The 26,834-nt window shown below is 41.2% G+C and overlaps 1 protein-coding gene across 2 annotated transcripts in view; it reads left to right on the forward strand.

Annotated features, from left to right (window-relative positions):
* Ttll7 (tubulin tyrosine ligase like 7) overlaps positions 1-26,834 on the forward strand; it is a 141,821-nt gene that overhangs the window by 68,912 nt on the left and 46,075 nt on the right. For both annotated transcript variants that reach the window (XM_028876853.2, XM_028876852.2), the window contains 7 exons: positions 5,276-5,434; positions 8,058-8,152; positions 15,411-15,558; positions 15,755-15,828; positions 17,641-17,776; positions 20,735-20,821; positions 26,542-26,740. In XM_028876853.2, the coding sequence (XP_028732686.1) occupies positions 5,276-5,434; positions 8,058-8,152; positions 15,411-15,558; positions 15,755-15,828; positions 17,641-17,776; positions 20,735-20,821; positions 26,542-26,740 (898 nt within the window). The remainder of the gene's footprint in view (positions 1-5,275; positions 5,435-8,057; positions 8,153-15,410; positions 15,559-15,754; positions 15,829-17,640; positions 17,777-20,734; positions 20,822-26,541; positions 26,741-26,834) is intronic.

Here is a 26,834-nt window from a genome sequence, read left to right on the forward strand (position 1 = left end):
CCATCCATCCACCCATCCATCCACTCATTCATTCAAATACTCCAAGCCCTTAGATCACTGTCACAGTTGGACTAAGAAAATATCATACACATTCTGGCATTCTGGTTTTTTTTCTTTTTATTCTTTACCAACACATTAACTTCTATATGAGTTTAGGTCTTTGAGAGAATTCTTGTATAACCTACTGGGCTGCCTTAGCGAGGGATGTAACAGTGGAGGACCAGCCAGAGAGCAGTGGTCACAATGTCCTCTTCAGACACTGGTTTTAGATAGTACTTCTCTCATGCAATTGAGTTAGGAGAAAGTTCTCCAACAAGATGAAGAGAGGGTATGGAGATGAACTTTTATGTTAGATCCTGAGGTATAGTTTTTAGATGTGAGCCCCAAATACTAATGTAAGCCTTTTAATCTCTGACACATTCCATGATCTTATCTACAAATGTGATATGCAGTTTGTTAGATAGAGTGCATGTAGTGATTACAAATAACCTGTTAAATGAGAATATTTTTAAAAATGCTCCAAATATGTTATTACAAACATTAAAGGGTCTGTGTGCATGCAGTTATTTGAACTGATCTTTATTTCTGAGTGGCAGCAATGAGGTTAATACCCTCTCCCTCTTCCTCTCCCATGTAATATTGCTTCCACCCAGTGGTAGTATATTTGACCTGAGCCATAAGATTGATTCCTGAAAAATGACAGACCAGCAACAAAACAGTTGTAGGTGGAGTGTAGCTAGAGTTTTTCTGGTCCTGCCTGGCCCACGGTCAGGATAAATCTCTTTTACCCGCCAGTCCCGCAGCCACTTAGACACTACCAAGTAAACACACAGAGACTTATATTGCTTACAAACTGTATGGCCGTGGCAGGCTTCTTGCTATCTAATTCTTCCATCTTAAATTAACCCATTTCTATTAGTCTATAAGTTGCCACATGGCTCATGGCCTTCCCGTACCTTATATCTCACTTGTCATGGCAGCAGTTGGCAACATCTCTCTGCCTCAGCCTTCTACTTCCCAGAATTCTCTTCTCTCCTTATCCCACCTATACTTCCTGTCTGGCTACTGGCCAATCAGTGTTTTATTTATTAACCAATCAGAGGAACACATTTGACATACAGAACATCCCACAGCAGTGGAGTTTTCCTGTCTGGACTGCCTGCTCCCAAATAATCACTCAGAGGCTTAATATAAGTTATAAATGCTTGGCCAATATCTCAGGCTTATTACTAGTTAGCTCTTACTTTTTAAGTTAACCCATATTCTTTATTTACACTCCACCACATGACAGCACCTTTATTAGTATGGCATGTTCATCTCCTGGTCCCTCTGCATCTGGCTGGCAACTCCTCTGACCCCTCCCTTCTTCCATCATTCTCAGTTTGACTTTCCTGCCTGACTTCTAGCCCAGCTATTGGCCTGTCAGCTTTTATTATTAAACCAGTCATAGCAGCATATATTCACACAGTATACAGAAGGATTATCCCAGAGCAAACAGTAGTTAATTAGCTAACACTTAGTGAAGGTTTACTCTATTATAGCTCCGTGCTGGAATTCATATCTGGGCTCTCAGCCTGTCCCTTGGTGGTTTACATTCAGGAAAAACAAGACACAGAGTTGATGCACCATGAGCACACTGCCTAGATAAGAAGCATAAAAGCAGGCGTAAACCCATAAGTCTGACTAGGGAGTCCAGGTCTTATCCATCTCTGGTTCCCTGTTTTCAGACAGTAGGAGTTAGGAAGCCAGTGTAAGCAAAGGGCAGTCAAGTAGCTAGCTTTCCCATATTCCACTGTGTGTTTCTGCATGGAAAAATTTGATAGTTTCGAAAAGTTACTTATTTTTATTTTATGTGTGTGAATATTTTGCCTGCGTGTATCTATGTGTACTATGTGTGCCTGGTGTCTGTGGAGGTCAGAAGAGTGTAAATGTAACCAATCAAATAAGAAACACAGAGCCAATGTAAAAGAGAAAGCCAGAGGTCAGAGCTCAGAGATAAAATCTTACCTCCTGCAGTGCTCCTAGCTTCCCGGAGAGAGAGCTACTTCCTGTTTGTCTGTGTTTAAATAGTCTTTCTGTTCTGCCTTCTCATTGGTTCTAAACCCAACCACATGACTGCCTCATCACTGCCTGCAAGTACCGCCCTCCAGGTCTTAAAGGCGTATGTCTCCAATACTGGCTGTATCCCTGAACACACAGAAATCTACCTAGCTCTTCTACCCACCACGCTCTTGCTATGGCTCTAATAGCTCTGACCCCAGGGCAACTTTATTAACATAAAATTAAAATTACATTTCAGTACAAATAAAATATCACCATATTTCCCCTTTTCTATTTTAATAAAAAGAAAAAAGGCAAAAGGTTATAACTAACAAAAGAAAAACTATATACAAAAGTACAATAACTATATACAATATATACAAGTAACAAATACCTAAACGATGTCTAGTCCATTTGTATTTGACAAATCAGAGAAAATAATTCCCTTATCTATCCTATTTTAGTAAGTCTAAAATGTATCTAATTCACTTTCTATCCTAATTAATCTTCAACTATAACTAACTAATCTTCAACTCCCTCAGAGACCCAAGAAGGAAATAATATTAGCTAACAAAAATAAAAACAGGAAGTGCACACAAGCAACTTCCAAAAAATTTTGAGTTGACAGAAATAGCCAGCTGCCTGGACAGTCACCTGAGGTTTCTCTGCAGTGTTGGGGCATCATCTTCAGCCTATAGGCTTAGCGTATCTGACAGACTCATTTGTGACGTAGGTTGTACACAAGGTCAACAGTTCAACCTCACATTAGGTGAGAGCAGTCCATGTACCAGAAACACCTGAATTCCACTAGTGTCATGTCATGATTCAGGATTTTAAATTCTGGAAATTGTTGATGGTTTTTGAATTCAGCTGTCCATTCTTCTTGGCTGTGTATATATGGCTTCATCTCAGCATCCCCTTTTTCTCCACATCCCTCTATTAAATGCCAGTCTACTATTGAGAGGCATGAGCTTTCAGTTGTTGTTCCATTGCACACCAGAAGCCATCGGCCCACTGCCTGTTCAGCTGTCTTCGAAGAAAAGGACACTGTACCTTTTCCAGATTGTGAAGGCCACTTCAGGGATGGTGCCATATTGTCCTGACCTCAGAAGATGCCTTTTGATAAAGCCATAACCACACTTGTTTTGGCAGGAATTGGTAGTCCTTTGTTTCGTGTTCTGTCTGTCCATTTTTTCCTGTTGATTCGAGGATACTTTGTTGTCCAGTGGCTAACTTTTGCCACAATGAAAATTAACTCCATATGCAGTTTCTTCAATGCCCATATTTTCTCTGAAGTAGATTGGTACTGCCAGGAGCCGACATGTCTCAAAAAAGAAAAATTTCTAAGTTATTAAAACATTTTAAATGCCATATTCGGTAGATCTCTGAAGGGTTTGAAGATGACCTGTCTAAAATATATCTGCTCAATTTTTAAAATATATCTAATATGACTGTAATTTCTATTGTAATGTCTAACTACTATCTTTCATTTCTTTATGTCCTAATAGTTGGTAATAATGTAAAGTATTTAAAACTAGTAATTGTCTTTTTCTTTTCTTTTTTTTTTTTTTAAACAAGAACCTTAAATCTAATCTCCTTTGCTTAGCCTTTTTCCTAACCCTTGACAACAACGTATAACCAACCCCCCTAAACAATGAAAATTATCCCAGACCCAAAACCCATTAAAAAGAACCAAAAAAACCACCCGCCCCACACCACCTCTTTGGGAATGTGGGCGTCGTATTCTTAAAATTGTTTCCTGCTGGGTATGGGCGAAGTTATCTTTATCCTGAAAGAAAAAATTTTAGGTTAATTGTCAAATTCTAGGAAAGGTAACTATATCCTTCATTATTATCCAGTCTGTGTATAAAGCCAAAGTTCAGGGTTTATCTCAAGTCCTTATTCAAGTAGTCTTTGAGACTGGATCATCTCAGCTAGTCATCTCAAAATTGCTCTGAGCACCTTGTAGTTCAAAGCTGATCTGTAGATGATGTTTGTCAGCTTAGTGATATTATTATTGTCCACGTGGAATTGTTGTTGTTGTTGTTGTGGGGCCCCATCTTCTTCCTGGAGACTTCTTCTGTGCTGGGTTTGGCAATGGAAGCTCATGTTGAACACTGCAAATGGCATGGGAGGATTTCTGGGGAATTTTCTTAAAAGCAAGATTCCTGAGCTCATTTGCTTCACTCTGCTGCTGTTCCTTCTTTTTTCTTCATTTCTCTCTCTTTTTTTTCATTTGTGGTTGATTTGTTTCCCAAAGTTTGAGACTTCCCATTATTCCGGCCTTTGCCTTTTCCAGGCTCAGAATCAGAACCACTGCCACTATCAACTTGTAACAGGGCAAATCGAGAGGCAGTAGTGAGAACAGAGCTAAGGACCGCTGAAGCCATGGTTCAGAACTGTTTTTTAGATCAGATCCCCTAGAACTGGAGTTAGATGGTTGTGAGCTGCCCTGTGGGTGCTGGAAACTGAACTCGGTTCCTCTGCAAGAAGTTCTCTTAACCACTGAGGCAAATCTCCAGCCGTGATAGCCAGGAGGTATCCCCTTCTCAGAGAAACCTTTACAGAGTACAAACCAGCACCATGAATAAAAGCAGCAGCCACAAGCTCTTTCTTCCTGGCCCCTTCAATGTCTGACTAAGTGGAGGTCCCATAATGCTGTTTGGGAATTGCTGTACCGTTCCTAGAATTTTCTTCTTTATCACTCTTTTCTCCTGTAAAGGGCTAGCCTATGCTCCTTTAAAAAAAATCTTGTTTACAATTTGTTTTTTAGCATCTCCAGTGTCAGACACTATTATGGATGCTGGGATGGTGTAAAAAATAGGAAGTACAAGGGTCTTATTCAAACAGCAAGAGAAAAGTGTCAACTGGCTGCATGCTATGGGTAATAGGATGCATTTTCAAGCATGGCTGCTTTTCAAGCATGGTTGTGCCCTCTCTGAATATTAGTGACCAGGCATGGGAATCTAAGGGAGGATGCTCCAGGAGATGGGACAGCACAGAGCCCCAGGTGGGAAGAAGTGTCACCTACTAGAGAAATTCAGAGAGAGTGTGCCCAGAGCAACGGGTAGGCAAAAGGCAAAGGGCAGAGCCGAGGAAGTGAGGTAGAGAGCAGGTCGAGCAACCAAAGAGCATGCGCGAACCCACCCAGGATGCTCGTTTGTCCCCAGGCCATTTTCGTATGAAACTCCATCCAAATAAGGCATTTTCATATCTTTCATCACAACCTCGATAGGAATTGGTGGTAAAGACGTTGATCGTAGCGGAGCCTCACGTCCTGCATGCGTATCGGATGTGCAGACCTGGTCAGCCCCCAGGAAGCCAAAGCGTCTGCTTCGAAGTCCTGGGGTTCGACATCTTGTTGGATAGAAAGCTAAAGCCGTGGCTTCTGGAGGTAAGGGATTCTCTAAGAAGTTAAAAAAATAAAATAAAATAAAAAGCTAGCACTGTTCTTAAGTGTTTAAAAACTGAGTTTCAAATGTGTACTTGGCACAGGTGTCCTCAACTCGCTGGCTGGAATGAGGCCTGAATGGAGTATGTGGGAGGAAGTGAATGAAAATTCTGGGACTAGAACACTTCCAAAGATGAATCAATATGATTTTATATCGCTTCCTCTCATTAGCATCGAGTGAACTGAAGTGTGAGCTGTTGGCTGGTTCTATGAGTATTTTCTCAACCTGGTGGCATCTACCTACCACTTCATGAGCTCTGGCCATTGTATCTCTCCGGGCGGGCACTGCCTCAGGAGCCCATCTTTAGTGTGTCTTTAGGCACTCCACGGGAGGAGGAGCTCCAGTTGGCTCACTATTCAGTACCCAGTACTCAACACTGCATGAACATAAATCCTCCCTTATGGCCGTTTGATATTCCTGAAAACTGAATGTCTTTGGATTTGCTGCCTGTCCCCTCTAGTTATTATTATTTTTATTATAAATTGTCACCTAACATATGGAACAATGTAAAGAATATAAAAACAACCTCTGCTCAAGATGCTGGTGTGTTGTGCAGTCACATTTATATTTGTGTTACTCACAGGGCACCTTACAAGCCTTGTCCAGATGTCTTCTATGCAGATGTTTTCTCTAGGACCCCTCATCTGGGGTCACAGAAAGCACCTGCCTTCTCAGGGATACTCCTAGACTCATTTGAACTGTGTTTCCAGAATGAGTTATATTTTAAGGAACATACTACCACAGAAGCTGAGATCAACCACTGCCTTTCATTCCAGAGGGATGTCCCTCTTTTAGGTTAGTGACTTAGAAGCCAGAAGTTACATCATAGTCTCCAGGTTTCTGTAAGCAAACCTGAATGTGTGCTAAGTAAGACTTTGATCCAAAACATTTTGAAGGAAAGCACACTTTGTCTAATTAGAATGAGGGAGAGAAGGAGAGAAAGAGAAGTGTATTTATATATTCTGGACACATAACACGTATTATATATCCAGGGAAATTCATTTTCTGCTAGCTAGAATTTCAGTCAGCCTTGGTTCTAGAAATAAGATGTGGCCGAGTCGTGCTTTCTTTGCTTCTGTCGTCCTTGGGTGGAAGAGTACCTGACCGTGTACCGCAGCGGAGCCTCCGTCCTGGGAAGGCCTGGATCCTGGAGAGTGAACGCTTGCACCTTGCTGGCTGTTTCCTCTTGCTGCTGTGCTTTCCTCTGCTCCTGTCCTGGTCACTTCCCTTATGGGTGGGGAAGTGAAGTCATGCTCGTTTCACGAGGATGAAATAAAAGGATTGTTGGGAATAAGAACTTTATATAAAATGTGAATTAACCTTTACAAAAAGCGTTTGTTGATAGGAGCGTTTCATCAGATTGCTAAATCAGAACTGACTGAGCAGTCCGATTCTGTATGTTTTTTTTTAAAAGGCTCACAATAAACACATTTTTTCATTCTTTATCTCTCTTCATTGTTTCTCCCTTACTCAGCTCAGAATCATTAATTAAAAAAAAAAAAAAAAAAAAAAAAAAAGCTCCACAGCGTTGCTATCTGTGAATAGCGAACAGTTTGCACGTTCAGATTGGTAAATGTCCTATTGTGAGAGCTTGCTCTGCATTTTGCTGCCAGCTGATAACGCTGTGGGTCTCATGCTCAGTGTTAAAACCTTCTGGCGCCACCACGTGGAATAAGGTGGAGGTGCCTCTGAGTATGGAATGCCTAGCTACTTAGAATCTAGGCGATGATTGGCAGTGGCAAGCGTAAAGAAATTTCCAAGTATTAAAACCATTCTCAAGGTGGAAAACTGAGCCCAGCCTGTGCCTCTTGTTAGGAATGTCTTCCAAGTGTCTGAATCAGTGCTTTATGAGATGAAAGTTAATGAATCACTGTTAAGCCAGGTACAGAGAAACAAAATTTCTATTTTCAGAAGCAACAGAACTCATCAGGAAGATCTTAGGCAGTGAAAAGAGGGAGCTGGTCCTTCCTACATGCTAAGCATGCACGTATTTGTAACTATTATGATGTCAGAAATAGTTCTATTATGGGTTTTCCCAATTCTCGAAGTAAGTTACTTTTTTCTAAGGCTAGATGATATGGGCCAATAGGTTGGAGTGGCCAGGTAACACCGGCAGCAACACAGCCTATAGAGCAGTGGTTTTTCACCTTCCTAATGCAGCGACCCTTTAATACAGTTCTCATGTTGTGGTGACCCCAACCATAACATTATTTTGTTGCTACTTCATAACTGTAATTTTGCTACTGTTATGATCTTAATGTAAATATTCGTGTCTTCTGATGGTCTTAGGAGACCCCATGTGAAAGGGTCATTTGACTCCAAAGGGATCGTGACCCACTAATTAAGAAACCACTGCTGTAGAGAGAGGAGTTGGTGCTTGCAGATGTTTTACTGCAGTTCTTTGCCATTGGGTATAGGAAAACAGGTGTGGCAGTGATGACTGGAGCATCTTCCATGTAGAGCTCTGAGACTGATGACTGGAAATCATCAGTGAACATAAACTGATGATTATGGATTAACCTCCTAACGTCCAAGCAAGCTCATTGTTTTCTCTGTAAATTTCAGATTAATCGAGCCCCAAGCTTTGGAACTGATCAGAAAATAGATTATGATGTGAAAAGGGGAGTTCTGCTAAATGCGCTGAAGCTACTGAACATCAGGTGAGCCTTTCCTCCACTCACTGGGGTCCCCCAAACATCAGGTGAGCCTTTCCTCACTCACTGGGGTCCCCCAAACATCAGGTGATATTTTCTCCCACTTGCTGGAGTCCCCCAAACATCAGGAGAGCCTTTGCCCCAACTCACTGGGGTCACCTTTGGGCACTGATAAAGCATTCACACATGAAGCTGGCTTTGCATCAGGAATCTTTATATTTTTATGTTTCACATTTAGGCCTTCTTCATTCCATTCTGCAAACCCACATTGTTGGAAGCAAACCACCTTTCCATTTCCCCTTTTCCACTTGTTTCCCATATAGTACTGTGCATGTGGTAACTGCTGTTCATCACAGAGGTTACCGTGGAGTACAAGCTTGGACAGAGGCACTCAGGAAATCTGAAACATGTGTTTCCAACCTTCCTTAGTCTTTCTTCTCTGTCTTGCTGCTGTGTAAATAGAAAAGAAGCCATTATTCAGTGAGGTGACCATCACTGGCAAAGACAGACACAGTGGGAAGAAAGATGTGAGAGGAGTCATGGTTGCCTGGGGGTAAGACGCTTGAAATAACCATGGTCGTGGATTCAGGCATTTGAGATGCTATCACGCAGGGAAGGCTTCTGACTCCTTATGGAAGGAATTTATTAGGGAAGGCAGGAGGAAAGTGAGTTCGAAGCCAGCTTGGGATACAAACAGAAAACCTGTTTCATCAGGGAAAAAAAGAGAAAAAGATAATGAACTTGGCTGCTCTATGATATATGCCCGACCTTAGAGGGCCTGGGAAGTCAGCTGGGGATTTTATGCCCAGTTATTCTTATTATTACTCAAGACCTCTCAAAGAGTTATGTGTAATACTTCAGGGAATTTTCTTATTTAAAATATTTTCAAGCATTTAGCATTTGCCATTGAGATCTTGCTTTATATGGGAAAACATCACGAAAAAATGACATGGACATTGAATTGAAGTCTGGTTTGATAATTCCATGTGGCTTCTGTTGCTTGGTCACGTGTCTGTATTTTTTAGTTTTTTAGTTGTTGTTTAGCCTACCCACAGTGTGATTTTAGATTACATCAGCTATATTTTTACATGGTTTTTTATTATAATAGAGTCTTATGTTTAACTTAGGGATATCCTTGGTGTATCTTAGATTAACAGATGATGATACTGACTCATCAATTATCTTTTGATATTTTTTGATATTCCAGAGGTTAGATATATCTATAATTTAAGGAGCAAGAAATTTCCTTCCTCATCTATCTTCATGTTCTCCACAGGACATGACACAGTTTTTAATACTTAGCACACATGTGTGTTGCACACCTGTCTTATCTCTTCAACCATGGAGGGTGCCACAGCAAATGTTTCTGTGGCTGGTTCTGTGCTGCGCACACCAGAAGGACTTAAATCAAGAACAATAGGGAAGTTCTTGCCTTGCATTCAGTAATGTAACTTTGGGCTTAACTTTGATATAGGTAGAATTGCTCTATGATTCCAGAATGCTGTTTTCCCTTTGACATTTCTCTTTCATTATTTGTCTTCCTTCTTAGGAACTCAAACAGGGTTTTACTGCTCAATATCAAGACTAAGCTTCCACAAACACAACTATATAATTCTTGTATCTTAATAATTCCGTGTTTTCTCCAAGCTGTGCTGGCTTGGCTGATTATCTCATTATTTGCCCCCACGTCTCCTGCCTGTTCTCACTGATGGTTTGTTCTGTTCCCTAGTCGAAGTGAATGCTTTCCCTTGCTTTCTATAACATACATACCGTATTTTATTATAAAACTCTACATTTTGACCCAAATTAATCTTTCCATCCTTTAATATTTTGGTGGAATTAGAAAGTACTTAGTACATGGCTTGGCTTATCACTTTGTTTCTTCCTTTATGCGCTGTAATTTTTTCCTGGGCATGGCTGACTTTCTTATTTGATGTATGCTCCTTGCAGTTTGAGTTCTTCACAGATCTTACTACAATAGTCTACTTATGACATGCTTCTATCTGTACCTCCAAGTCCACTTTACATCTACATGCTTTTCATCTTAAGGAAATTCAGAAGAGCCTGTAGCTCAGGAAGATCCATCCCAATGGCTGTGAATATAGTAGCTCATGCAGACAGAACTGGTCTGTTTGCCCCTAGCAGAATACAATGTGACCCCAGATTCAATCTTTGGAAGCATAAGGCTTGAGATCTTCAGAGAAAACTGTTATATGTGGCCTTCTCAGGCCCCATGTGTGGAACAAAGTATAATCCTTTGTGTAGTCAGAGAAGACCCAGTTGTGTTGTGTGGAGGTTCTTGCACAGAATTTTCCATCCCCCGTGAGTCTTCTATTATAGTCATAAAAAACAGAATCTGAAGAAGCCATCCACAATCCCATGTACCCCTGGTCTGAAGTATTTGTGAATTAGATTAGGTTAAATGAAATACTCATTTCCTACGTAGGACTAATTCATGGGCTACAGGCCTGAGCATTCAGTCCTCTTGTGCTCTGGACACTGGTCCTCTGTGTCTCTCTGACACTTGCTGGAGCTCATTGACCTTGTATCTTCGTGGTCCTTTCTTTTACCTCCTGTTTACTGCTTTCCATTTTTCCCATTGTGTTCTTGCTTCATTTCTCTTTTCTCTATGTCTTCACTCACTCCTGTGTGTATGACACTGGAGTCCACGAACCCTATAGGTATGAAGTGACATACACATTGAGATGCATTTTGCTGACTTTGACCCCCACAGGAGCACAGATCCTCCATTTGATGTTATCTGCTGCTGATGAATGCTGCAAGATGTTTGGCCTGATATGTGATTATAAATATGTACTTAATAGCAAGGAAGTGAATGAATAAACAAGTGAATGAATGAATGGGTGATGTATCTTACATTTAAATTAAGTATGACCAGAGTGAGTTTTCTTTTTTCCTTCAGTCATGTTTATCTTGAGTTATATATATTTCCCCTTGCTGATAATAATGTGTACCTCAAGATCACAGATAAATCTAAACATATGTGTTTACTGGAAATTTAAAATGCCTATTTTATCTGGAGTTGACAAAATACTTTTTACATGGAGTTTGTAACATAGCTAGAATTTTCTTATGTATCCTGAAGTGCCATGCATTCAAAGTGACCAAGGCAGTGAGGAACAGAGCAGTACCAGCCATAGGACTCCGAGGATCTCTGTGCTACAAGCACAGGGAACACATGAGGCAAGGCACACGTGAGGCAGGGGAGAGAGACCCCTGGATGGACTCACAGGACAATGTGTGTGGGATGGAATCAGAGACAGCGGTAAAGATGGGAAGTTTTCCTCAGTCCTTTTCTCTGCTGGCTAGTGGCAGACCATTCGTGTCAGTGGGCTGGAGCTTTCCTCTCCTTCTTCCTTTGTTAAGAATTTGTTGCTGAATCCATGACTGCTACTTAGTCTTGGCACTTCTGTCCAAGCTCAGGCTCAGCAGGAGAATGAAGAGTCAGCACTTAGTGAAAAGAGGTCTAAGTCCTTGCTAGTAACTGGGGCAGAAATGTACCATTTTTCCTTTTATAATTGGCAGTTTTCATTCAGTGTAGCCTTTAAGTTCTCCCACATTGTATCATGTGTCAGAATTCCTTCCTATCTAAGGTTCCACTGTTTGCTGTATTAGACTGTTTTCTGAAGCTATAGCAAAGTACCCCAAGACTGATGGATTTATATAGAAAATGGGTATATCTTTCTCACAGTTTGGGAAAGCCCAAGACTATAGCACTTGCATTTTCTTGGCTTCTTGTGAGGGCCTCACGCTGCATCTTTTCATGGTGGGAAACAAGAAGGAAAGTGGGTATGTGCTGGAGAACAAGTGTGAGATGGCGAGATAAAGGAGAGGCTGGTGTACTTCATGAATGGGCAGCTTTCACAGAAATTTAGTCAGCCCCAAGTCTCAATTCAACTCAGACAAAATTTTGATGGGGAGAACTAACCTAGGCTTATGAGAGCCAGCACCATATCTGTGTGCCATAGCAATAATGGATGGAACCTCTGAACTGTAAGGGAGCCACCCCAATGAAATGTTTTCCTTTATAAGAGTTGCTGTGGTCATGGTGTCTCTTCACAGCAGTAGAAACCCTAACTAACAGTTGGAGAGCAAGGTCCCAGCACATGGACCTCTGGGGACAGACACCATACACCATAGCATGTGTGTCAACTCCCTTTGTGTCAATTTCTTCTTAAAACCTAGCTCAAACCTAACTTTCTTTCTTTTTAGCTTCATCATCTTCTCTACGTTATGTTGGTTTATATGGCATCCTGTCTCCATCTTGGCTAGACTCTCAGCTCCAAACGGCAGTGGGCCCTCCATCTGTTTTTGTGTCTCTTGGGGGCATTTCTAGTGTGTAGAGTAATAAATGTAAGTTGAACTGGAAGGCAAGGGTAGAAGAGCCTCTTAGTCTGGAAAACCACTTGTAGGGAACTAAGGAAATGGGAAGGCAGAGTGTGTTCCGACAATTGCCAGAACTAGTGCAGGACCCAGCACATACGAAACAAAGGTTAGAGAAAGCCCCTGCGAGACTCCCAAGGCAATGTGTGTGGAAAGGAGTCAAGAACGTGTGAAACAAAATGTCTAAGTCAATGCACAGGCACAAGTGAAGGAAAAAACTGTTGATGAAAATGCTAGGTGAAAAGCAGACTTCTGGCCTGTAGTTAAATTTTATTCTGGTCTGTGAGGTAAGTACTAAGAGCCATTAGTGCTATTTTTTTTTTTTTTTGCTTATATTTATAGAAATGGATATGACTTTAATATTGACAATATTTCTAAAAACCAAAAATGTGAAAAGACTATTCTAACTGAAATATCATTATCTTAGCCCTGTCCCCAGGGCTGTGCATGCAGCCCTGGTGTGATCTGACTTGTGACCCTGTCCCCAGGGCCATGCATGCAGCCCTGGTGTGATCCAACTTCTGACCCTGTCCCCAGGTTGTGCATGCATAACTGGTGTGATCCGACTTGTGACCCTGTCCCCAGGGCCATGCATGCAGAACTGGTGTGATCCGACTTGTGACCCTGTCCCCAGGGCCATGCATGCAGCACTGGTGTGATTTGACTTGTGACCCTGTCCCCAGGGCCATGCAAGCAGAACTGGTGTGATCCTACTTGTGACCTAGTGCTGTAGCAGAGTCCAGGGCTCTTGCTTGCTGGTGTGCTGATAAATCCTGCACATAAGAGTTAGAAAAAGGAGATGGATTTGTCTACAGTTCTGGCAGGAGCAGAAGGAGAGAAGTCCCAAGCTTCTTCCAAAGTTGCCTATAACAGTTATTATTTATAAGACGAAACAAAAGCTGGGAGACAACACCTGTGTAGACTTGGTTGAACTGCACAGAGGTCGTTTTCTTGGAGACAGCTCCTCCCCTATCACCCCAGCGTGGCATTTGATAGAGAAAGTCTGATGCTTGGGGCTTTTGTCAGTGGCACTCCACTGCTTTGCCCTGTGTTTTTTCCTAATAAAAGGCCACGCCACTAAAGAGAAAAACAAAAAGTCCTTCCTCCTGTGTCATTCCCCACCTTCTTTTACTGTTTGGTCTTTATTATCCTCTCTTGCTTTTTCCTTCCTCTCTATGCTAAATACAAGTGATCATTCTAGAAAAACAAGAATATTAAATATAATAACAGTAATAATAATAATAATAATAATAATAATAATAGTAATAGTAATAGTAATAATAATAGCTATCTCAGACCTGGCATTTCATTTCCACTGAGCACACTCAGCCAGACTTGTAGTCATCATTGTAACGACAGTCTTAGTGACCCAGTCACTGACATCAGAAACCTGTCTTGTCCCTCAGTTGACATCCATTCTTCTTTCAAAATCTTCCTCAGTGTTCCCAGTTTTTCCCATCCCCACCCCAGCTTCCATGATCACACTCTCATACTTCATGTTGGCTAATAAAATAGCATTCATGTCTTGATTTCTCCCTCTCTCTCTTTCTCCTCTACTTGTAAGCTACTGTGCTCTGTTTGCATTGCCAAGGGTATGGCTTTTCACACAGGCAGATATGACCAGGCCCTGCTAGGACTCCTGCCTCCTTCACGGCTTGAAGTTACACATGAAGTGCTCCAAGGAGCACGAAGCCTTTGCCATCAGCTGAGTTTCTTGCATTTACTCAGAGCACCAGCTCTACTGGATGACTTTCAATTTGATCAGTGTGTTTTTTTTTTTAATTTTTCTCAAATTATCACTTTTATTTCAACCTTGACCCGCTTGAGCCACTGAAGCCCTGCTATCCTGAAGGAAAATGAGTGTTTTCTAGTACTTATGTATGTTGTCAGCTGCAAAGGTGGCCTTTATCAAGGGAGTGCTCATTAAAGCCTTGGCCTGACATTTTGAATACAATCTCTAATGAATTCCATGTGACCTTCTGTAGCTTAGGCGAACCTTTTCCTTCTGACTGGAAACTGAGCAGGTAGCATCTGATCAGCATCCATGTCAGAGTAATGACATCAGAAGATGTGGAGGTGTGTAAGGTTGAGGATGAAGGCTCTGGTTTGTTTTGTTATTTCTGTATGGCTAAGGGCAGTATTTGCTTTGCTTTTCATTCCTCCTGGATTCTACACTGTTGCACCTGTGGTGGCAAAGAGAGACCTCGGAATTAATCCTCCTCCACGTGAAAGGGAGGAGAGAGAAAAGGGGGGCTGATGCAGAGGCAGATAATCCCAGAGCAGGACTTCTTGTGTGAAAACTAGAGGGCTGTTGCTAACTGTTCACAGTTAAGCCAAAGAGATGAGAAGGATGGTGAAGTCAGTTTTCAAATGATGACAGTTACTAGGATTTCAGTCTTCGCTGGAAATGTACTAAAGAGTGGTCAGTAGCTGAGAGCTTAAATAAAGCAAATTGGTAAAAGGAAGAGAGGTACGTTTGTTAATTACCTAGATTGAGTCTTATAGTGCATTGAGGAGAAAAAAAAAGTCAATTTGCTTAAGTTTAAAGGATGGGGAGACAGATCCAGCATTTAATTCACCAAAGACTATAGTTGTATTTCCGGGATGGAAATATGAAGCCAGGTCCCTTGGACTCTTTAAGACGTACAGAATTTCCATATCTCTTGTTATTTTCGGAAGCACTACCTTCCACACAGAGTCCTCTTATTTGACGGATAGATGAATAGAATGTATGCGAAGAGATAGACTTCATAGCTCCGTTCCTGCTTCAGCATATTTTCTCTTCTGCAAGTTCTCTTCAAAGGGACGCCATCAGAAATTTCCTGCAGTGAAGGCTATGGTCTTGTTTTCCACATTTTAGGACCAGTGATAAGAGGAAAAATTTGGCCAAACAAAAAGCTGAGGCTCAAAGGAGGCTATATGGTCAAAATCCAATAAAGAAGATTTCACCAGGCTCCTCCGACTGGGAACAGCAGAGGCACCAGCTAGAGAGGCGGAAAGAAGAGTTGGTATGGATGTTGGGCTTGGTGTGGTGTATTGGCTTATTTTTATTCTGACTTGCACTGCAGGGCATAGTGAACCCATGGTAGGCAAGTGCTCTGCCACCCAGCTACACCCCAGCCTAGTGTGAACATTTAACAACATGCCCACTGTTTGAACTGCATGACTCATCACACTGTATTTATAAAATCTGTTCACTTTTAGAAAGAGAGACTCGTTCAAGTACGAAAGCAGGTTTCGCGAGAAGAACATGAAAACCGACACATGGGGAATTACAGGTAACTCTCGCTGTTCGTTTGTAGTATGATTTTTCTTTGGATTGCCAGCTCACAAATAATGACATGGAGACTTCTTAGTAATTATAAAAGCTCGGCCTATAGCTTAGGCTTGTTCCCAACTAGCTCTTATAACTTAAATTAACCCATTTACATTAATCTCTATCTTATGTAATATTATCTCTTCCATGTTGCACCTCCTGTTTCCTGTCTGTGTGTTCTGGTGTCTCCTGCACAACTAAATTCCTTATCCTCTTACTTTCTCTCCCTGGAAATCCCACCTACACCTCCTGCCTAGCTATTGGCTGTTCAGCTTTTTAATACATCAATCACAGCAGTACACACAGTGTACAAATACCCCACAACATTTGTTTTATTTTTTGTTTGTTTGTTTTAGAGACAGAAGAGGTGTCTGAGCAATGGCTTTTCATTACTAGTGTTTTTGTTTGTTTGTATGTTTGTTGTTTTTTTTTGTGACCTACAGCTTTTCACTCACTGTGTTTCAGGAGAGGAAAGGGGGTTTGTAAGTAGTTAGTTTTGTTTGGGGGAGCCATTGCCAGCAAGCTTCTGCTTTGTCTAGGGAGGTTTTTAACCAACTGTGACTGTACTTGGTCATTATGTAATATTTACAGACAGTCAAAATTCAGGTCTTCTTGTATTCTTTCTGACAGTTTTTGGTCATTACTGTACTTTGTTGTAAGCCTAATTGCTTAACAACCAGGCAAAGTAAGATAGTATTTGAAGGGTCTTGGTAGAGATGGGAGACAAGGATATGGGGGATCTTCACAGTATTCCCCTGGGAAGCACAAAAAGGGTCCCCTCAATGCTCTTAGAAAGATGGTCCCTCCTCCCAGCCTAAGGATCCTCCCTAGAATTTAGCCAAGGGTGGGGGAGGGGTGTGGATTTTCTTACCCTTCTGTAAGATATTCTTTCCTGGCATTAACACCTTGTAGATGTAACCAATCGTCTTATTAAAATAAGAAACACAGAGCCAATGTAAAAGAGAAAGCCGAGAGGTCAGAGCTCAGAGATAAAATCTTACCTCCTGCAGTGCTCCTAACTTCCCTGAGAGAGAGTTACTTCCTGTTTGTCTGTGTTTAAATAGTCTTTCTGTTCTGCCTTCTCATTGGTTGTAAACCCAACCACATGACTGCCTCATCACTGCCTGTAAGTACCGCCCTCCAGGTCTTAAAGGCGTATGTCTCCAATACTGGCTGTATCCCTGAACACACAGAAATCTACCTAGCTCTTCTAACCACCACGCTCTTGCTATGGCTCTAATAGCTCTGACCCCAGGGCAACTTTATTTATTAACATAAAATTAAAATCACATTTCAGTACAAATAAAATATTACCATAACACCTCCACAGTAGCAAGGAGAGGCTAAAGTGTTTTTCCCACTCTGCTTCTACCCTGTTTTCATTTCCCACCTGAAGAGATCATTCAGATGAGTATCTATAATCTCACATAGTCAACACACACAAAGACCTTCTGCAGTATCCCAGGTCCTCGGGACACTCCTCTCCAAGTTCAATATTTCACAAGCTCTCCAAACACAATTCTTCAAGCACTCTTCAGCCAAACCCTGTGCTATACTTTTTAGTGCTGTGTTGTTCAATGAAATGTCTCTACATAAATGTTAACTGGTATACCAGATGGATATTTGTGACTCCTCCTTAATCATTCTTGTTTGTTTCTAGCACCTGCTTGGCTCAGAGCAGGAAGGTCAACGGTTTTCTAAACAGCTGATCTTAACTATTGAATTGTGTTAGATTCTTTTAAGGAAATAAGTTCCTCCGATTTTCTTTTTGTAGGAGAATTTATCCTCCTGAAGATAAAACACTGCTCGAAAAGTATGAAAGTTTGCTGGCTGTTGCATTCCAGACATTCCTTTCAGGAAGAGCAGCTTCATTCCAGCGAGAACTGAACAATCCTCTGAAAAAGATGAAGGTAAGAGGAGGAGTTTGCAGAGAGAGAAGAGGAGCAAGCCCAAGGAGACTCTTTAGTAAAGAGCGTGGGCTGAGGAAATGGCTTTGTGGGTGGGAGTGCTGCTGTCTAAGCGTGAAGACCTCACTCCAAATGCTCTCTGCTGCGTAAAAAGTCAGTTGTAACCACACGCATGTTTCTGTAACCCCAGAGCTTTAGGGGGAAGAGATAAGAAGGTCCCTGGGCATTGCTGTCTGCCGACCTGGCTGAGGTTCAGGGAGAGACCTTGTCTCAAGGAAATGAGGCAGAGTGATAGAGCAGAACTTCCACTGACTTCTACACACACACATGCACACATGCACACATACACATGCACACCCACAAACATATTCACATGCACACACATGAACTCATATGCACACACACACACAGTCCATACACACATGCACATAGACACACATGCACATGCAGACATACACATAAACACACACAAACATACACACACATATTGGTGAAATTATTAAGGCAACTCCACGTAGTTAAAAGGGAGGTTTATTTTGTGGGGTAACTTACAAGTAAAGGGATAGGTAACAGGGTCTGGGAAAGGTGTAGCTCCATCTGGCAGTGTTCTGTGGAGAACTCTGCTCTGTCTACCTCCAGCGTCCAGAGCCCAGGAACCAAGAACGCTCACCCATCTGGATCTCAGGTCTTCAGGGGTCCTCTCTCAGCTCCGCCTTGTAGGTGTGAGCATTACTGAAGCCTCAAAGGGGGTGGTATTTCCAGGTCAAAGCTGGAACGGCTACCCACTACACACACACATGCACTCATACATACACACACACACTCATACACACATGCGCATAGCTATGCACACACAAACACAAACACATGGGGTGGGTGCCACCTTAGCCTTACATATAGAAACAGCTTTCCTTTAAGATGCTCTTGATGCTTTTTTTCTTAAGAAGTGGTCACATTTCAGAGAAAACCAAGCAACTTCATAAACAAGATGCATAACAGGACAAACTTTGAGCAAATAACTCTGATATTGGTTGTAATTTCATTATATTATAATAAAATGTCTTCTAATACAGATTTGTGTATAACATTTGGATAAAGAAATCCATTGAGGTAACCCAATGGCTTGTGACATTCTTGTTTGAATTATAGCCAACACTGCAGTAGTTTTTCTTAATGCTACATAGACTTGGCAAATGAGAGCAAGTAATTAAAATTCCCTCTCCCAGGTGAGTGCTATAGCACAGGCATGCAGTCCTAGTAATTGGGAGACTGAGGCAGAAGGATTGCTTGGATGATATATTGAGTTTAAGAGCAGCCTGGGCTACAGAGCAAGGCCCTGTCTCAAAATTCTTCTCTTTCATTTTCCCTCATCTCTATTCTTCTGTACCATTTACCCATCTCCCCTTCCCACCTCTCTTATGTCCCTTTCTTTTCCCGTCCATTTTCCCCACTCTCTTCTCCTCCCTCATCCCTTCTCCCCTTCTCTCTCCCTTTAGCCTAGTACAAGGTCTACCAGTTATCTGTTGTAGCATAACAAACCTCTACATTTATCTACTTCTTATTGTGTGGTCCTGACTGGTAACAGCTGAGTGATTCCCTGGTCTGATCTTACTTCGGAGTGAATTGTGTGGGGGCAGACATGCTTGCATTTAGCTGGGACTAGCATGCCTAGGTGGCCTCACTCACATGTCTGGGCAATTACGTAAGATGTTGGCACACTTGGGAGCTGGCTGAAGGTTTCTTTGTGGGCTCTCTTAATATATCACCCTGATAATGTCCCTAGGTGACAGACTTCACCCAGCAGAACTTATCATTACAGCCTCACCTCTACCCACCTCTGCTCAGATTTGACAGATGACCCCAATGTGGAAAGTGACCACTCCTCTCCACTCTAGGGAAGAACCTAACCCTCCCTGTCTGGAAATTGAATTTCTTTACACTTTGTTCATCTATAGCTTTCTCTTTTAAAATATGTGGCTGTTTAGTCCACTTGGAGTTTTTAGGATGAAAATATTGTCTGTTATGACCTTTCTTCTGAACAAATCAAACCTCCTTGAGATTATTTTTGAGTTTGTAATGATGCTGTCCATGTACTCCATTGTAGGATCATAGCCAGAGTCTTTTGACCCTTTAAGAACCATGCTTCCTAGACTGGGATGCCTTTTTATTGGGAGCTGGGAGTCTTAGTTTCTCGAGTAAACTTCAAGGAGATTTTGAAGTATAAATCACAACCATGTGCACAGTGTTTGGGCCTGAATCACACAATGAGATGGTTGATTATACCCCTCACTACAGCTGTTCTGGTTAGCTCAACTTCCAACGGTGGTATATAGTCTCATATTTTTTACATATGACTTCAAATAAATTTATAGGAGCATAATAGAAAGCTATTGGGGGTACTTAGAGATTTGTTCTACCAGTAATAGTCATAGAATGAAAATATTTTATAAGGCTGTAAATATTCTTGCAATAACTAATATTTCTAAGCAGCTTCATCAGATGGTTCCCATTAACCAAATTCTAACATTAAATTCTTTCTAAGTGAAACTCTCAGGCCAGTTTTCATTTTCTGTGTCCAGTTTTAATATTAAATTGTACTAATCAGTATAGGAATGATTAATGGGATGAAGTCTGGGAGATGAGCATGGACTTTTACGTGTCTTAGGGTTCAGTGAGCTAATTTAGTAAAGTGGGATATTCTGAGATTTCAGTAGCCTGGTGGAAAGAACATACTTGCTTATGATGACTGCACAAATAGACTCAGCTGTGTGTTAGGTTTATCACAAGATTTTGGTAAGTTTCTTGAAGAGTTTGCCTTTTATGTTTCCTTCTTCTCTCGTCTGAGTAATTACCACTGCATAGTTTCTAGAATAATCACAGTGCAAGCACTTACAGAAATTAATGAACTTGTAAAAAGTCTATATTTGTTGAGTGATCATAATTTTAATGATGTTTTTGAAGGAGGAAGATATTTTGGATCTCCTGGAACAATGTGAAATCGATGATGAAAAGTTGATGGGAAAAACTGCCAGAATTCGAGGACCAAAGGTGAAATGTCCCTACCTTCCATAGTGCCAAAGTCCACGTCACTAGGTGCAAGTGATTCCTCTTAGGTATTTCCTGTAAGTGTTATGATGCACAGGAGCTTCAGGAATTTTGTGTCCAGTAAAGGTAAAACCAGGCAGATGTGCTATCTCACATTCACAAGCTTTGTTTCATTGGTTTCCTTCAGACTTGTGGTTTACTGCCAAGTGCTAATGAATGCCTAGTGACTCAGGCCAGAGTTCAGGGGATTTCCCTTGCTCTAAGTTCAACATCAGGCTTTTGTTATAGCCTCAGATAAATACTTAACAAAGAAGTGTATAGGATTATAGATAAGGCAAATTGTTACTCTACAGACACATTAATAGGAAGCCCTTCTGTCTGTTTATTTATTTTCCGTACAGTGCATGTCCACATTGTATGTTTAGTGTGATTCTGCTCTCCCTTTTCTAGCCCTCTCTCATTCCATTAGTTTCCCTTGTCTTCCTAAACTTTTATTTTCACTCTTATATTAAATATGTGTACATAGTTTTATCTATATAAAATCCAGGAGCCACAATTGAGAGAAAATATATATTTATCTGTGATTGTCTTAATTCCCTTAATATGGCTATCTCCAGTTGCATCTGTTTATCTATCAATGACATGAATTTGGCTTCTTAATGGCTGAAAAGCTCCATTGTGTTAGTGAACCCTATTTTCCTTGTCCGTTCCTCTGCTGTTGACATTTAGGCCAGCTCCATAGCATAGCCATTGGGAATGGTGTGTAAATAAGCATTGATGTCAGGAATCTCTGACACCAGCTTGGGGAGCTCTTCTTTTGCTGTCACAGTGACATTGACAGTGTGTCCATAGATCCAGCACTCAGGAATGGGAAAAGCTGTTGTGTAGGCAAAGAGAGGCAGATGTTTGCTTTACTTAACATCTGTTTTGTGGTGATGTTGTTTCTGCAGTTTAATATATGACAAATTTCTCAGTAGCAGGGAAGCAAGAAGTTGAATTTGAGAAATCGTAGACACATTTGTCAGTGCATTGTAACAGGAATCTTAAAAGTTCTTATTAATAAAAACAAACCTGGAGCCAGGTACTGGGATCAACGCTGAAAGATCAGAGAAGCAGAACAAGCCACAGCCACCTCACCTCACCTCACCTCACCTCTTCAGTTCCTTAGCTGATCCTGTTTCCTCAGGCTGGAAGCCTTTGAGTCCTCATCCAAATGGATCTCAGTTGAACTGCTTCTTGAAAGCCTAAAAGCTTAACCTGGCCAAAAGCTTCTAGTTTCTGGTCTTCACACCTTAGATACCTTTCTGCTTTCTGACACCACTTCCTGGGATTAAAGGCGTGAGTCACCATGCCTAGCTATTTCCAATGTGGCCTAGAACTCACAGAGATCCATGCCTCCAGAAGGCTAGGATTAAAGATGTGAGTGCCACCTTTCTTTCTTTCTTTCTTTCTTTCTTTCTTTCTTTCTTTCTTTCTTTCTTTCTTTCTTTCTTTCTTCTTTCCTTCCTTCCTTCCTTCCTTCCTTCCTTCCTTCCTTTCTTTCTTTCTTTCTTTCTTTCTTTCTTTTTTTCTTTTGAATTCTTTTTTTTCCTTTTATTTTATTTTACAATACCATTCAGTTCTACATATCAGCCATGGATTCCCTCATTCTCCCCCCTCCCGCTCCCCTCCCCTTCCCCCAGCCCACCTCCCATTCCTACTTCCTCCAGGGCAAAGCCTCTCGAGGACTGAGATCAATCTGGTAGACTCAGTCCAGGCAGGTCCAGTCCCCTCCTCCCAGACCGAGCCAAGTGTCCCTGCACAAGCCCCAGGTTTCAGACAGCCAACTCATGCAATGAGCACAGGACCTGGTACCACTGCCTAGATGCCTCCCAAACAGATCAAGCCAGTCAACTGTCTCACCTATTCAAGGGCCTGATCCAGTTGGGGCTCCTCAGCCTTTTGTTCATAGTTCTTGTGTTTCCATTCGTTTGGCTATTTGTCCCTGTGCTTTATCCAACCTTGGTTTCAACAATTCTCGCTTATATAAACCCTCCTCTTTCTTGCTAATTAGACTCCCGGAGCTCCACCGGGGGGCCTAGCCGTGGATCTCTGCATCCAGATCCCTCAGTCATTGGATGGGGTTTCTGGCACAACTATTAGGGTGTTTGGCCATCCCATCACCAGAGTAGGTCAGTTTCGGCTCTGTATCTAGTGGCTGTTCTGTTCTCTAACCCCAGATAAGTTTATTAGGGTGCACAATATTTTGGGGAACACAATATCACCACAGTGTGTCCCTTTATATTTATATTTCATCATTGGCCAGCTGTCTTTACATTTATAGACACTTATATTTGTTAGGCTCTTATGCTTTAATACCTGTTTACTAAAACAAATAAGAAAAGAGCCCTCATTGATGTGTTGCTAGATTGATTGAGACTCCTCCTAACCAGCCTATACCATGGCTAATCTGTGTGAACTTGCCCTGGCACTACCAAGTTGACTTAATTTTCATAGCCTCTCCTCCACCTCCTTCCCATAAGTAATGCTATTTCAGAGCATTTGTGATCAGTCATTATTTGTGTGAGATTGTGAGTACCTTGAACGTGGGAAGTGGATTTTCATCTTATCTTTAGCACCTGAGAGTGTCTAACACATCACATGTTCCCAAAATCTATTGGTCAAAATTGTTGAATGTGTTCAAAAGGTTCTCATTAGCTAGTTGGAGAGTAGAGAGATATTTGTCAAAGCAAAGTGTGTGTGGTGAGTATTGAAATAGATTGTAAATTAGAAGGGTTGATGAAAGACAGCTTTCTGGAGGCATTTCCATTTGAACTGGATTTACAAAATGAGCCCTGCCTATTTGGGTTAAGAAGGACACACCTTGTAGTTGTGATACTGTGTCATGTGTGGTGGAAGTGTGAAAGTTTGTGGCTTTAAGAAGAGCAAATGAAAACAATGTAAGGTGAACCTGGCAAGGGGTACATGTGTGGAGACCTAGGATGTCAGACATTGATTGCTCTGAAAGCTGAAAATTCCTGTGAAACAAATATATTTAGATTATCTGGGAACGTGAATGCCGTTATGAATCATGGCTCCATTTGAGGAGCTTTTAAACTCTGAATACCTTATAAATACCATGCACCAACAAGCTGTATCACACTGGAGTTCCTAAGCTTTGCATAACAATCATTACAGTTTGCTAAAACCAATTTGAGACTACCTGGAGACACAACTCCATGGTGGAAAGGCATGTGCAAAGGCCCTGAGGCATTCTATATTTTCCTTCATTTTATTTACATAGACTTGCCACCCAAAGGAAAGTGTGATGGGTCCCAGGGAAGAACTCAAGTTGTGTATTTTCCAACTTCTGTCATCAGAGTTAAACAGAAGATGTTAACAGTGTATTTTCTGAAATGAAGTGGATTGGTAATTCCTTAATTAATTCTTTAATTGTTAAAGTCAGCAGCATTTCTAAGTAGATGAGAACAGCATAATTAATGTAGAAGTGTATCTATAGTTTTTATTTAAGTTTTATCAAGGTGTTTAAAGTGACCCAAACTTCTAAAGAGAACTTCCACTTCAGAAGGACAGTGCTTCATGGGGAACATCTGTCACCAAGGTCTTCATTAGTTAAAGAATAATTTGAAAGATCCTTTGTTAAATCAACTTTATACTAGGATGAATAGTAGCATCTCACTTATTTGAAAATTTAAGGAATGTTAATTAGCCACAAAATAAGTGCTACATAAAGCATTAGCAAGGTTCTTAAGCTGGAACACATGTGTTTATTTTAGCTATACATTTATGTATTTTTATATCTGCCCTGTTTCATAGTAAAACTATAAATAAAGTTAAGTAGCATGATTTGTGTCGTGATATCATGGCACTTTTAAAATCCCATCTCATAGGATGCTACAGGGGGTTTATATTGCTATGACTCCTATTTACTTATGGCTTGAACATTATGTTGGTCAAAAAGTCCTAAATGTGTGCGGGACAGCAAGGTTCAGCTGTCCACTTCCGCTGTGATTTCTTTATAGAGTTAAACAACCATGTAGTCAGTGTCTTTGGGAAAGCTTAAGTCTGTGTGCAGCAAGCCTGTACATGCCACTGTTCCTTCGGGGTATGCTAAACTTCTGAAGAGACATCTTTTCTCTAGAGTTCATGTTTGCCAAGGTTGTCAGTGTGTTTGATGACTGTGTTACTGGCAAATGTTTTTATGCATTTCTGTTTGAACATTTTTAGTACTCTGTAAATATTAGACCATCAAAAGGAGAGCATATGTTTAAAGACAAGTTGGTACCTAGTGTATTCAGTTCCTTTCCCACTTCAGCTGTATTTCAGTTTTTTTTTCCCCACAAGTTGTAACTTTACCATCATCATGCTTTGGCTTGCTTTGTATTCCATACGCTTCTTGGAATGTTTCTCCTTTCTCTCGTCCTACACTGTCACACTGGAGGGACATAGTTTCTTTCCATAAACTCCCATGGCATCCAAGGAATTCATTATGATATACGATAACATCAAAGCCACTAGTATACAACTGCAGCAGCCTGTCTCAGCAGGAACAGGAGGTGTATGGTGTGTGTAACAAGCACTTGAAATAACTGAGTCACAGAACTGTCTTGCTGTTCGCTTTGCACATTCTTTCTGAAGTGAGGCCATCTCATCTGTCTCCCCGTCCCTTCACCTGGTGTCTTTATCTATCATGAGGAGTAGAAGTAGGTTGATTCTGTTAGAAACTGTAGGGCATAATAACATGATAATCAGACCTGTACAGAGCCACTCTTTTTCCAAAAAGTTTCAGACCGTACTGATTTTCATATCATGTTGTAGGATATCACATTGATGATAAAAAGCAGTGTGAGTCCACTGTGGCCAGACTGTGTCAAAGTTAGAGATCCTCCATGGATCACAAGTCATCCACAACAAATTTAGTAAAATGTTTATTTTTCCAAATATATTAAAGATTTTGATGAGACTGGCCTTGGGTTCAATTCCAAGTAAAATAAATGAATGAATGAATAAATAACAACTGTGAACTAGTCATGTGAGCAATGCCTTACTTCCTGAACATTATCTGAGTGCATAGATTCTTGACCTCTGTTTGAGTGCGTGATCCCATAACTACCTTTTCATTTATTTATTTATTTTTGTTTTTGTTTTTTGAGACAGAATTTCTCTGCATAACCATCCTGACTGTCCTGGAACTGTCCTTGTAGACCAGGTTGTCCTCTAACTCAGAGATCTTCCTGCCTCTGCCTCCTGAGTGCTGGGATTAAAGGTGTGCATCACCACCACATGGCTTGAGTGCATGATCTTACTTCTAATGGATTCTCTTGTTTTTGCTTTCCTAGTCTCTTTGTCCTTCCTGCCTCTCCTCCTCTATCACCACCTCCACTCACTTTTTATTGGGCGATTCTTGATGCCTAATCTCTCTGGGTAGAATGAATAAAAGCTGGTTATGTTTATATTTATATTTATTAGGTCAAATATTTGCCTTCACTTTGTTGTTCTTTGTTTACAGAAACTATTTTTTTTTATTGCAGTCATATAGAGAAAGCATTGTCCTCATCAAGACTTAGCCATATGATTGGAGGAGGAGCATTCAAGGAAGCCTCCCAGCTAGTGTGTGCTCTACTGGCTAAAAAGTACCAAGCAGTAGAGAGGGACTTCCGTGTTCACCAAGAGGCAGCAAGCATGGGGGGATTCTAACCCAACGGTCTGTCACTGTATTTCAGCCCCTGTGCTGCATGCCTGAGTATGTGGAGGTAATGAAGAAGCAGAAGTATTACAACAGCAGCGAGAGCAGCTATGACAGCAGCAGCAGCAGCAATTCCGAATTGGATGAGAATGAAAAAGAACTGTGTCAGAAGAGACGAGAACAAGCCCCGTATAACCTTAAACACACCAGTCACTGCAAACTAATTCAACAATCCAGTAAGTGAATCTCTCCTATGTTGGTACACGAAGAGCTATAGAATTGAAACTCTCAAACTCAATAAAAAGTCCTTGGGCCAAAATAAGTGTTGTC

Source organism: Peromyscus leucopus, chromosome 6, assembly GCF_004664715.2.
Source record: "Peromyscus leucopus breed LL Stock chromosome 6, UCI_PerLeu_2.1, whole genome shotgun sequence".
Classification (NCBI taxonomy): domain Eukaryota; kingdom Metazoa; phylum Chordata; class Mammalia; order Rodentia; family Cricetidae; genus Peromyscus; species Peromyscus leucopus.